We start from the raw sequence: 13,792 nt of genomic DNA, 5'->3' as shown, positions 1-13,792 counted from the left end.
TGGGGGACGAAAAACTCGAGTTTCTGGGTGAAAAAAACCCTACCTCCGTATAAGACTACCTAATTCACCTTTCTCGAAAGAGACCAGAAAAAGATTCCTCATGTCATGGAAGGGAATTGAACTCAGGTCTTTCCCACCAAAGAGCTTCGTCTATATCGACCGAGCTACGGATGCTCAAAATGGATCATTTATAGATAGAAATATGTAAAAAATATATGAAATCTGGACACTTCATGGAGCCCGTAGATTGATTGATTGAGAAAGGAATACTAACATTTCGCCAAGCACTATCCTGCTGTCTACGACAAAGAACTCCTATCTGAATCCTGCAATCCATTTCACGCATTCACCACGCTAAAAGCAAAACATGACCTCAAGCCATTGCTATACACTGTTGCTCAATTTCCAGGTGACCCTTAGTTCTGATCACACTGATTATATAGAAATTTTCCACCAGAAATTTCACTCCTGTAAAACTTTTAAGTAACTTATATGGCTCTATTACCACCTCACCTCTTTTCTGCCTATCAACTAATTTCTGTAATCCATCTTGATCACTTATGTCTCTGGATCCCCTACCTCTTTTACATCCTCAGGTGACCGGATCTGGGCACAGAACTCCAAGTGGGATATCCTAGCTTTATTAAAGAAATATAATAATAATATCATTATCTGTCCTTGTCAGTGTTTGTTTCAATAATGAGCTAATTATATGAGCTGTTTTCTCTACTTTTGCAACATGATCTCTGAACGCCTACTCTTTATGCACAAATATCAATAATATTGCATTGATATAATAAACGTAATATAATAGACATTTGAAACTTACACTATAATAGTTTTTTCTTATTTGAGCATTTTTCATGCACTAAAATCAAGTAGGGCATGTAAAACATAATAATAAAATACTTCGTTGATGGTATCCGGTACCAAAAGGTCGGGATACCATCAAACAATTTCTTGAATAACTGAAAACGAAAACAAATGTGTAAATTATATAATCATAAAATAATACTAAAAATCGCTTAAATATATTAAACTTTTTTAAAAATTTATTTAATCTATTAAATAAATTAAACTTTTTGTTGTTATTTTTAGGTTCATAATGGATCTTAATGAAAAAGGAAATGCATGCAAATAATAGACAAGCAATATTATTGGTGGTGGACGGTAGATGGCGCCATGTGTAGTTGGATTAACTACCTCTGCTTTGCAGATGACTTTGTCGTGATTGAAGAAGACAGCAAGGCTGGAACAAACATTGCAAACACTACACAGAAGGAAAAAGATATGAACTAAATGTCAACTTTAAAAAAACTAAATCTATGATATTCGAACAGGAGTTACTGAACAGAGTTACGATAGACAGATTTCAACCGGAAAATGTGGAACACTTCACATATCTTGGATGCAACATGACGCATGACTTGGACCCCCCCCCCGCAAAAAAAGAGATAAAAATTGGAATATCTAGAGCAACAGCTATTTTAAAAGCCATGGACAAAATATGGAAGAGCCGAGCTATAAAGATGCAAACTAAACTGCGCATTGTAGAAACCTATATCTTCAGCAGCATGCTCTATGGATGCGAAGCCTCCATACTCTCAAGTACTTTCAGGTACTCCTGAGAGAATCTGAAAGGAGGCTATTGGCATTTGAGAGGAAGTGCTATAGAAAGATCTTGAGAATAAGCTGGACCCAGAAAGTGAACAATGAGGAAATCTACAGACGAATAATACAACCAAAAGAAAACCTGATCCAGAAAATAGTCAAAAGGAACCTACGTCTATTTGGCCATATATGTAGAATGAATGATGGGAGAAAATTAAAAACGCTACTGTTTGGAATGATTGAAGGAAAGAACAAAAGAGGAAGACCAAACAGAGAATGGGGCGATGACATCGTCAAACGGTGTGGAAACTCTATGCACAAATTGAGCTTGCACAAAACAGAATGCAATGGAAGAATCATATCAAGATGGTAGCAGACACCTACGGTCATTGGACCCATGGTTGTTGCTGATGATGATGAAGAAGATGGTGAGTTGTATGCAGTAGAGTATATTACCCTCCCTCGAGTCCTTGTAGGTGGGTGACATAACAGTGACGTGATTTGTATATTTAGAAATTGAGGATAACACAGCTTGTGTTATCCTCAATGTCATCTTCAATGCCGCTAAACATAAGAAAAGAAAAAAATGAAAAGAAAAAAAAATAGGCTATTCTTATCCAGGAATTGTGGTCGCACACATATGTAACGTTTATCAGTTGGACATACACTTATTTCTATAATTTGTATTACGAAAAGAACAAATCTTGCATTGTCCTATAATTTTAGTTCAGAATGGGATGATTAGGGAGCAATTCTAAGTAATGTTGATATCTTTTGAGTTTTTTATTTGCTCAATTGCGTAAACCTTGAGAAAAATTAACCATCTCCTCTGCTATTATTTTAATTCTTCTAATGCTATTAGTCATTCAGTGAAGAGCTTATACTAATTGCAATGGCGATGCAAAAAATAACATTGTAAAACCTCATTAGAAAAATTAACTAAATAGAATATCGTGTGTCTGTTCTTGACCACGATTCGCAATCGTAATATGTTAAGATAAATATGCTAAATAAAAGAAAAAAAAGACAATTCTGTTCTCAGCATCAAATTCATTATTGTCACCGAGTTAAGGAAAAACAATAGCGGATAGTAAGCAACATCGTTTAAAGGTTAAGAAATTGTTTTTTCCTCATCAGTTAGAAAGTGCATTAAAAGCGGGGAACGAGAGTATACCATCTGCTGTTATGATGTATGTGAAGTTGAGCGACTTCTATCAAGTGTGGTTTTATGGTGATGAAAAACAGGCTAGAGTAATTGCTTAATTCTGTCGGGTGTTGTATTACCATGAACGGCCATAACAACAACAACAAGAAAACAGATATCCTAATTGTTTCAGCAACAGGTTTTACAGGAATAAATAAATAAAAAAAAAACAGATTTGGTAATCTATATGTTGTTTATGGTCATTTCACTTCGAGAATGTAATAAACAAAGCATATATTTTTAGCAGTTTTCTAAGAACACAGTGCTATTATGCTGATATCGGGAGTTGCTTCAAGGATTTTCTTTTATTCATCTTCATAGATAGATCTGTTTTTCCTCTTTCTTAGTATTTTTCTGTTTCCCAATATGAAGCAATTTTAGACGACTTCATCAATATCATAACATTCACTATTTGGTGTTTCATCTTCAGTGATGTCTAAATGATTATTATTTTTTAAATATTATATAATTATAATTATGAAAACCGCTTATGGTCTGATATGTATTGAGGATGAGACGCTACCCAGATAGGCTTTAGTATTTTTTTTGTTAGATTCAAAAATAAAATCAAAACTTGCGTCTCTAAGTGGCAATAATCATTTAAATTTGACTGGAAATTCAAACTAACGGAACAGAGATAATTACGACAAAAGGTATAATTTTAGGAACGTAATGTTGAAGGTATGAAGAAAGGGTATTAATTCGAATTAACTGGGAAATATTTTAAGTGACACAGGCTAAGTGTTTTAAGATAGCATAACGCACTCAGCAATCGTATTCTTCTCCGGAAATACTTGGCTAGTCATAAAATTGTTCCATTATAAGAGTTACATTAGTCATTCGTGATATGAATCAAACTTGGAAGAAGCGAGAGAGAGAAAGATAAACAACGAGGAACATTGTCTATCGACAACACGTTTATATAGATAACGTTCAAATGGACTGGTTAACAGCTAATGTTTTTTTTTTATTTTCGATAACTAGCTCACTTGTTGTTTCAAAGAATACAGAAAAGTTATTTATTCGCTCTCTCGGTAATAAAAATAAGAACGAATTACGCACTGCATGATATTTAGAAATCTTAGATCTGTTTTAGTGGTAGAGCCAACTTGAACTGCACCATCGATTAGCAGCAAGTTATTAGAAACTACGAATATCACACGTGACGTTCTTGCATTTGTCATTTATATTTCTAGTTTTTTTCCTCTATTTACATATCGTTTACATGGAGGCTGATGTCGCTAGTGACTCAAAGAAAACTAAATTTAATTGAATTCTCGTACAGATACATTTCGAGAAAGTGAATGGTAACGTGTGGGTTTTCTAAATTCTCGACATTTTTTTTTTTGACCTTGAGGAATAGGTAACGAGAAATTATAGTTCCCGAGAATTACGAATATTTCGTTGAGTTAATATTTGCAGATTTAATATTCAAAAGAGAATTGGGTTTTTTCCAAATCACGAAAGAGATATTTACAAATTCCTCTTGTTATTAGTTTTGACTCATTGTTTAGTGCTTTAACCAGAACTCTTGTCATCATAGTAATGTTGTCAATTCAGGATTGGCAAGCACTATTTTGCCGACCCTGAATTGAGAAAAATAGATAAAATTAAAAAGAATGTTTTTATGGTTGAGATACAATTCATCATTATATATACAACATCAAGGCCGTCATAACCTTTGTATTCGATACTATCTTTGCAATCTTTCATTGTTGACATAAAATAACTTATCTCAAGCACATAAACGCCTGTTTGTAACTTAAGTATTGAAAGATTCTTTATTCATCAATCTTTATTTTTTTTTCAACTAACGAATAAGCTTTGATAACGAGCTATTTGACTTTTGCCACTTTTTTAATACTGCATTCATTCCTCGCACGTTTATTTACTGTTAGAGTAACTCGGAAAATATTTCTCACGGCAATCATGAATTTCACAGAAGTCTACCGGGAATTCTCGAGAAGTAATTCCCGGAAAGAACCGGTAGCCACGTGCACGTAGAACGACAGTGTGCAGATCTTTGTGGCAGTGTTCTGTGATTAATGCCATATATATAAACGAAAGATAAAGCAGGAGTCAAAATTTGTGCTCGTTATACTGCAGATAACCGGTTTTTGTGAAAGTCACTTATTAATTGATTTACAGGAATTTTGACGATTTTATTATATTAAGTTTGAATTACACCTTTGAAGTAACTAACCAATCAAGAATTCTAAGTACATTTAGCTCATTTAATGTTCTACGAAGTGGTTTGAGGGTCTAGACATTTATATATTTGTTTCTATTTTTATATATCCAACTTTGTAAAGTATTATCAAAGAGTTGGATATATATAAAATAGGAAAAAATATTGACGACAAATCTTCAGTCGTCAGCAATCTACGCACATGATTCTTCATTTCCATTACATGTGTTATAGTCTTTCCATAAATTATAATCGTTACATGGTCTCAAAAATATTGAGAATAATTTTTTTCCCTCCAGTATATTCCATCAAGTGTAGAATTACAAGCATTAGCGTGGAAGGTATAGTGTGGAGTGAGCTACTGAACCAATTCTACATTTTAAAGATAAAAGAAAATTCATGTAAAATGGCAGAAAGATTTTCATATGTCTTTCTTTGCATGACAGGAAAGATTTTGTAATTATAGGATTACAAAACAGACTCATTTTTTGATTTTAGATAGGCATAATTTAAGAAACGATTTATTTTTATGTCAGGGATTTCGTTCCAATTTTCATTGGAATGATTTTAATGATGAATTTATTAGAGAACGTTTGGAGTTGTTCTATAATCCATTCGCGGATTATCTAGTGCACGATGTGACAGTAAGGTACAGCAAAACGATCAGATGTTGCGCATCTATATTACATGATATTGGTCGATTGTTCGCAACAACAATGTAGAAGGTGTCAAGCATGCAGTCATCCCTCGACTTACATCGGTTGAATCAATGCAGTAGTGTTTGGAGGAAGAAATATCACTTGGATTTTGGGTGAAGATCACCGATGTAAGGTGGATGACTTGGAACATTATCTAGAATTAATAGAATTTTAAATTCTACATTTTCTTTCACACAACAGTTTTCCATTTCACTCGAATAACAGTTAATTAAGGCATCCTCAAACAATTTTTGAGTCAATCACGGCTTCAGGTCCTCTATCCATGATGCAAGTGGCTTTTCTGCATCACCGATAGGACCTTGTCGTTGCTTCGTCACTATCATCGATTTAATGGATGCAGATCCTTTCACACTCTCTACCATTTTATCCTTATTTTTCAAAATGGTAGCCATGTGCAAAATCCGAAGCCATGTGCCATCACATTGAGGGGCTTACCAGTTTCATGTTGCTTTACAACTTGTAATTTCGTTTTAAGATCAATGAATGTTGAAGACACTTGCTGATTGCCGAGTATATATATATAGTATATAAATAGTATATATATAGATAATCACTTAACTGATAAATTATCCTATTTATATAGATTCATAGAGCCTGTGTAGCTCAGTGGATGTGGCGTTTGCCAACCACGGCGCTTGGCCGCACGAAGGAAGACTTGGTTTCGAGTCTAATCGACGACTAGAGGAAATTTTTTCTAAGCCTTTTTTCGACCGGTTCCCGAGTTAGTCGATCTCTGGCACGGGCAAGCGGGTTTTTCGTCCCGTAAACTCAAGAAAATCGACTGTAGAACCCACATTATTTTCAGACATTATAAATATATTGTGTTAGGGTTAGGGACCACGAGATGGCGGCACATTTGAGCCGTCTCTCTTCACTGTGTACCGCTTAATTAGTGATAGCCTTGGGCCATTTTTCTCTGATTGGTACCAGTGGAGATTGAACTGCCCACTCAGTCTCCAAAAGTTAGATAGTGCTAAATGGCCTCGCCTTCTCCCGTATACGGGAATAAAAAGGCGTTAACTGATTTTTTTTATATAGATTCATGTTTTAGATCACTAGTAACATAATCCTTTTTGAAGGCAAAACTTGACTTTCCCAGATTGAGGAGGGGATATCCTATCATCTCATTATTGGTTAATAATTTAGCTGCGTTATTAAATAACTCTCCAAACAAACTAATGGTTCAAGGATTTCAACTTTTTCCCTCCTAAGAAAGATTATAGGGAAAGTAAGCTGCTTCCAATATTTTAATTGCTTTTCCAAACGACAAACAAGATATATTATCTGTTTTCGTATCACCTGTTCTAGGTTTCTTACAAAAATAAAGAAGCTCCTTGGTTAACCTTGATATCACATGAGTAATAAATATATAATAAACGAAAACACCTGTTTTTTATCCTACAGTTCTTGAATTGTAATCTTTCATCCGCATGCAAGATAAGTTTTTGTCCATACATCATGATGATCCTAATCTAATTCCATGTTCGTTATTTTATCTTCTCTTCTTCTTCTTCCTAACATGGAATATAGGCCATGTGGCCTGTTCCGGTCTCATGCCATCTCTTTCTTGGTCTTCCGATTCTTCTTTTTCCACTTATTTTGTATCTGTATAATATTTTTGGTAGTCTGCTGTTGTCCATTCGATTTAAATGTCGTTATTTTATATTAATCATAATTAATTGCACTCCATAAGACGAGTTTGATGCCGTAATGAAATAAATATGATAATTTGGTTCACTGATGAGCAAATCATGAAGTGACACTACATGTGTTTCCCTTATAAAAATGCAATGTTTTGTAATTCGTGTGTAGTCGTTATTCCTGTGATAAATGCGTGTATTCGTAAAATCATCATATCTAAGAATAGTCCTTTTACTTCAATTATTCGTATGTGTAAATCAACCAGAAATACTTCCACCGGAGGGTGGTAGAATTTTCTCCTTATTGTGGCACTATATACATCCTTTGTATATGTTCCATAGTTTATCAATTTTATTCAAAAAGTTTTCGATTTTCAGAACCGAAGGATAATATGTCTCTGTTTTTAGAGGCATATTATTATTCGTTTCTGAAAATCAAAAATTTTTAAATTTAATAGATAGTAATGCAATTTTTAAAACGCATCTGAAAACGGCTCTAAGTTCAAGTTGTGATTATGGAAACCATTCTTTCATGACAGTCTTCCGGTTCTGATTTTTTTCCTTTGTTAGAAATGGCAAGTGGAGCAATGTGACTTTTACAAAGTATTTGGTTTTTCCGAGCTGTACTGTTTTCACTGTTTTCTATAAGCTGTACACAGGGAAAACAACAAACTGGCTCTACTGCTATTTCTTCGAGATGTTTTCGATATTTGTTGATTTCGAAATCAGTTTTGTATTTTTTGATTGTTTTACCTCCAGTTAGTGTAAACCGCAGTGTTAGTTTAGCTCAAAGCTTGTGGTATTCAAACAATGCTGGATTTCTATTTAACAAAAATGCTTCGGAAACACTTTGCTGGAGATCCACGGCTTGAAAAGATGTGAGGGGATTTTGAGTTGAATATGAAACGAATGATTCATTACGGTTAGAATTATTTCATTAATCAACATTATTCATTAAGAAGAGAATAAAGAGGTACAGTGCATTTAAAGGGAAAGCTGGTTAGAAAAGACAACTGTTATTGATTCCAGCCTGATCAATAAGCTTTGTAAAACGGTAGCCAAAAATGATGTTGCTGTTGATAACGAATAAACAAGAGGATAATCTCGTTGTAACCTTTTGGATTTTTTTATAAAAAGAAAAACTTTTTAGTCATCATTTTTTATCATTTTTATGTGGGATGTCCGAACTCACTGACGCATACAGTCAGCAAACGCTTATTAAAAGGAATCGTGTCAAGTCCAGTTAAAACAGTAGACATGGGCAGTAGAAAATTTTCAGGTTAGTAGATGAGGTTCCTTTAGGGAAAATAGTCCAGTTTCGATAACCGTAAATAGTAGGTAAATAGTAGAGCAAAGGATTGAATACGTTACGGATCAATTTTGCGTTATGGTGTTAATGCACTGTGAGGTGCCCGTTTCGGCCTCCCCCCCCTACCTTCTCTTCTCCTTGCAGTACGAGTGATATCAAGGTCACATGACAAACATACTTAGAGACCCGTACCTTCTCTATTTTGAGGGTACATCAGTTAAAACTACGTTTGTCCCACGCAAGTTAATGCATGGGCCGAATCTGTCAGTAATCGGGAAGCCTCCTTCAAAAGGCTTCTCGACAGTGGGGAACACTGTCGAGGCCACGTAAGTTATAATTGCTCAAGAGTGTATCTTTTCTTACGCACACCCCCACTGTATCCTTCCATGTAATCAAACTTATGAAGCCTTTCACAAACAATAAAGGTGACACCACTGCGACAAAAGCGAATCTCCCTCATAAACTAATCCCATCAAAAAAGTCTCATCACAACCAGCCACAACATAAGAACTATGCCAGCATCTTTTCACTAAAAACTCACTTTTGCAACCATTTTATTAACATAGATCGCATTAACACAATTATAACTGACATCTTACAGGTTTCTAGGATTCTCGATACCTGTATTTGTCCAAGAGAAACCTGTTCACACCGAGAAGATCAGTGCATAGTATGCGGTTTCCGGCCATGGCGTAATTGCGCCTTACTTCATTGAAGAGGATGGAGTAACAGCGACCTAGAATAGCGAATGCTACAAAATCCGTTCACCCAGGTTTTCATAGAATGTGTCGGGCAAAAGCATCCCATTTCGGGCACAGGTATTCCAACAGGATGGAGAAATTTGTTACATATCACGTGGGTCTAGAGCCTATTTATTATAACACTTCCAAGGGAGGCTTACTTGAACGTTTACAGAATTCCTGTGCCCTTCACGTTCTTCTTATCTCACATTACTGGACGCCTTCGATTGATTATTAGCGTACTGGGTCATATCGATAAATTCATTATATAATTGATTTACATTTGATCCGTCATCACAGGATAGGTAATACAGTTTTATATATTTGTCATACATGGTGTAACTGAATCGAGTTTGAGTCTCTTCTTTTTGATCAGCATAGTTTGACTAGTGCTCTTGTGTGGCAATGAGAGACTCAGTTCGATAGAATGAGGGTCTAAGACGTTGCTAAAATATATTACTATTTTTATTATTTGACACCTCCAGGGAGTCCAAGGACTCATCGAGGGAGGGCACCTGCTCTACAACTCTGTCTCCACCAACTCAATCCACCAACTGACCGCAATTACACCATCGCCATCTACCGCCGACTACCACCACCACGACTGAGATTTCCACAGACAATCAAAAACATCCATGCCCACGTCTGGATTCGAACCGCAACGTATTGGCTGGAGAACGGATACGCTAACCACTCGGCCATCCATGCTAGCTAAAGCCTGGCTGAAGATAAATCTAAAGCCAACCTATGTTCTTAGAAATATATGATCTGCAAAGTTTTCCAAGTTATTAATTTCCCTCATTATTACGTAAGCTAATAAACGCATGAGAGTATAACATATTTTTATATGTTATACTAACACTTTTGCATAAGTCCAAATTTATGTCACCTACTAAAATAAAGTAATTGTGTACTCAGAAGGTCAGGTCATTATCTAGCTCAGTTAGGAATGGGTTAATTGGGACATCTAAAACTAGTATATGCATCATGTACCATTACCGATTCTGCTCCGTGCATATTTATATTAGGAAGATTAAGGTTAATTTTTTTTTTACTTCTTAGTATATATACTACTTAGATTGTATACCTCATGAACGATGATATTAGGGACAATCATAATACACATCATAGCCATTTAGGAGTAACCACTAACTACTTGATCTCTTCAATAACGTAACAAAACGTTTTCAAAATTAGACATAGATCTAATATTTACATGATATGTTGGGCAATTAGGGGCCTGGAGAATCATATTAAATGGCAGAATATGAAAGGAACTTGGCTTTAGTGGCATTCACGAATGTGTTAGGAGAGCTAATCTAAGGTGGTATAGTCACGGAATCAACATGGAAAAGGAAAGAATAGTAAAGCAGGCGTTTGATGGAAAGGTGAGATGAAACAAACCCAGAGGGAGATCAGGGTGGTGGATTGATTCAGTTCAGAAGTGTCTTAGAAGAACGAAATATTAGATACGACAATATTGAAGAGTTGACAAGTAACAGACTCATTTGGAGGAAAATTGTTGATAGGAGATTAATAAAAATGTAAACTTAATCAAGTAGTGCACTTATAGTAGCATGAACACCCTTTGAGAGTATATATATCATGAAAATGATGATGATGATTATGATGGGCATTTGTCTAATGTCACAATGTTTAGTGGGCAAACCACCAAATGCTGTTTATCAAGAACATGGTTCGCGATTTATATCTTAGTGGTCCAAGCATTTCTCAACATGAATTTCTGAGATGTTTGGTTCGGTCATTTTTAACGATCGCCTTCCTTTATTCCAATATGCTTGATTTTTTTTCGTTTGTAGCCGTACGGGAGATTAAGATATCTGCTATCGCACGAGAAATGTTGCGAAGATGAAAGTTTAAGTAGAAGTTCAAGGATGAGTTACAGCTTTAAAGTGCACTTTGAGTAGCATGATTGTACTCTGTACAAGAACAACACGCCCAATGAATAATTTGTCTTTTTCATTCTATTTACTGATTGAAGAAAGTGGAAGAAATTCGTGTTGATTTTCGAATCATGGTTAAGCGAAGTTGTTCTTGCTGACAAAGGGCAATATAAATTACGATACGGTCAGAAGACGAGAACTGGGAAAACAGAGTTATTACTGATTATGACGAAAGATTTGCCTTTCGATGAAATGCCCAATCCCTATTCAGGCAGTGTTTGAGACATCAGTGCGTGTTACGTAAACTGCGAAGGTTATCATGAATTATTTTATGAAATATGAAAACTAATGGGAGAGATGAATTAAGATACATGACGAACAGAATATTATCAGCACGAAAACTATGACAAGAATAAGTAACATTAACACGGAAATAACTTCTAATGAAATCCAAGTAGATTTCATTAGAAATCTAAGGATTTCATTAAATTGTAAAGTGTAATCCACAAGGTTGGTAACTCGTTACACACGTTCTGAAAACATAAAGAATGGACTAGTCTGCCTTGATCTCTTGGACGATAACTACTTTTCTCGTTGCCTGATATTTAGCAATCTCCAATCTCATCTTGCTGTATATCAAATTTGAATTATTATGAATTTTTAGGAACAATGAATATCATACGTAATGGTGGTCCCGAAATTTTCTTTATTCTTTCTCATATCTGTTACAATTTCTTCTTTGTGCCTATTAGAATATTCGTTATTATCTTGATTTTGCTGTCATTGTAAATAGCTGTAAAACATGAAGACAATATAAATACAAATAAAATGACTTATACAAGATCAAAATAGATTTTATTAGATACCTTGAAAGTTAATCGAAACTCCACTTTTAAGTTGAGGCATACATACATAATGGAACTGCTAGCAATATTTATCACAACCACTTGTGACGTTTGACCAAAGTTATTATTTGAAGCTATTTGCGTGTATGTAAGTATATTTCGTTATATGGCACATAATTTAACGCAGAGATCGTTAAAGAACACAGCAATACATTGTATAGTGAATTATACCTTGTTTCGACATTATGTCGCTAGAGATAATGTCGAAACAAAATAATCTTTTCGACATTATGTCGTTAGAGATAATGTCGAAACACTATGTCGTTAGAGGGCGCTGAAATAATGTTTCGACATTATTTCATCATGTCGAAACATTATTTCATCACTCAGCTGTTACAGATCAGTTTTTGCTCTGGGCTCTTGAAGTTTTATCGTACTGTAGGAATAACATTCATAATAAATTAAAAGAAATAAAATTAATATTACCATTCCAAATTTTTTAAAGATCATCGAAAAAAAAATTTATAAACTTTTTTTTTTGGAATAGCCATTGAAAATAAAAAAAAAATTCATAGAGTCTGAAGTTCGGATTTGAGTTGGTGTTCATTCTGTGAATAAGATGATGACAACCTCAAAAAGGGAGTTTTCCATATTTTCCGAGCTCTAATATAAATTTGAGAGTGGATTGGTGATAGTCACCTGCCTGCCTGCTTGGCCGAGTGGTTAGCTTACTGCTCTCTCACCAACAGTCTACAAGTTCGAATCACGCAGTGGGCATGCGCGTTTGTGTTTGTCTATAAGTGGGAAATGATTTTCATTGTTCAGTGTGAGGCTAGGTTATCACTCTCTAATTGGAGAATTAAAGTGGCTTCAAACGTTCTCTGTTTGGTTTCTTAGAGCACGATTTCCGTACTGTTTGAACACTGAAGAAAAAAAAATTACAAAAAAATATATATAATTTATGAAAAAAAAACAATCCTTAGGCAATCTCATGATAAGAATGCACTGGGGGGTTATAGAAGTTTTCTGCATGCGGGAGACATAAGAAAAGAGTTAAGAGAATGAAGAAATTGGTGCATTCTGAAGGTGGTTTCAAATAATAAAACGATTATCAAGGACAATTTTATTGTCAAACCCTTGTATAAAAAATTATATGCTTTTGTAGTTTTCTCGTTGCCTGATATTTGGTAACCTACCTGCCTGATAACCTACACAAAAACGTCAAGAGCTTTCTCTGGTAGTGCTTGTTGTAGCTCCTTGAGTTTATAACAGTTGTTCTTTTAATTCTTTTAAGTATCAAATGTCTGCGACGTACCCAGAAATCGGAGGGAAATAAAGAGTTCACGTGACAGATATTATTCCATTAGGCTCTATTATAATGATAATCAACACCAAATTGATATTGGTTGGCTGAAGTTTGCAGAGAAGGAAATTTTATTATTATTATTATTATGATGATGAGTGATTCCAAGAAGTATTCAGACTCATCGATGGAGGTCCTAAACATCATATCCATCACAATTATTCGACATTCACACAGTATCTATCATACTTTGCCTTGAACTCATTCACCGTCATAGCACCCAAAACAGACTCTGGCAGCTTATTCCACTCATTCACCACGCTAAAAGT

At 34.9% G+C, this 13,792-nt stretch overlaps 1 protein-coding gene across 1 annotated transcript in view; it reads left to right on the top strand.

Annotated features, from left to right (window-relative positions):
* The first annotated feature begins 2,008 nt into the window (after window positions 1-2,008).
* Window positions 2,009-13,792, top strand: part of LOC150093076 (very long chain fatty acid elongase 7-like) — a 124,439-nt gene continuing 112,655 nt past the window's right edge. The window contains exon 1 of the mRNA XM_090414149.1: window positions 2,009-2,039. Within this exon, the coding sequence (XP_090270275.1) occupies window positions 2,009-2,039 (31 nt within the window). The remainder of the gene's footprint in view (window positions 2,040-13,792) is intronic.

The sequence above is a fragment of the Typopeltis vanoorti genome, chromosome 24 (genome assembly GCF_054136105.1).
Source record: "Typopeltis vanoorti isolate ZY-2024b chromosome 24, IOZ_Tvanoo_1.0, whole genome shotgun sequence".
In the NCBI taxonomy this organism is placed as follows: Eukaryota; Metazoa; Arthropoda; class Arachnida; order Uropygi; family Thelyphonidae; genus Typopeltis; species Typopeltis vanoorti.
Note: the sequence above shows the minus strand (reverse complement) of the source record. Positions and strands in the feature narration are given on the sequence as shown.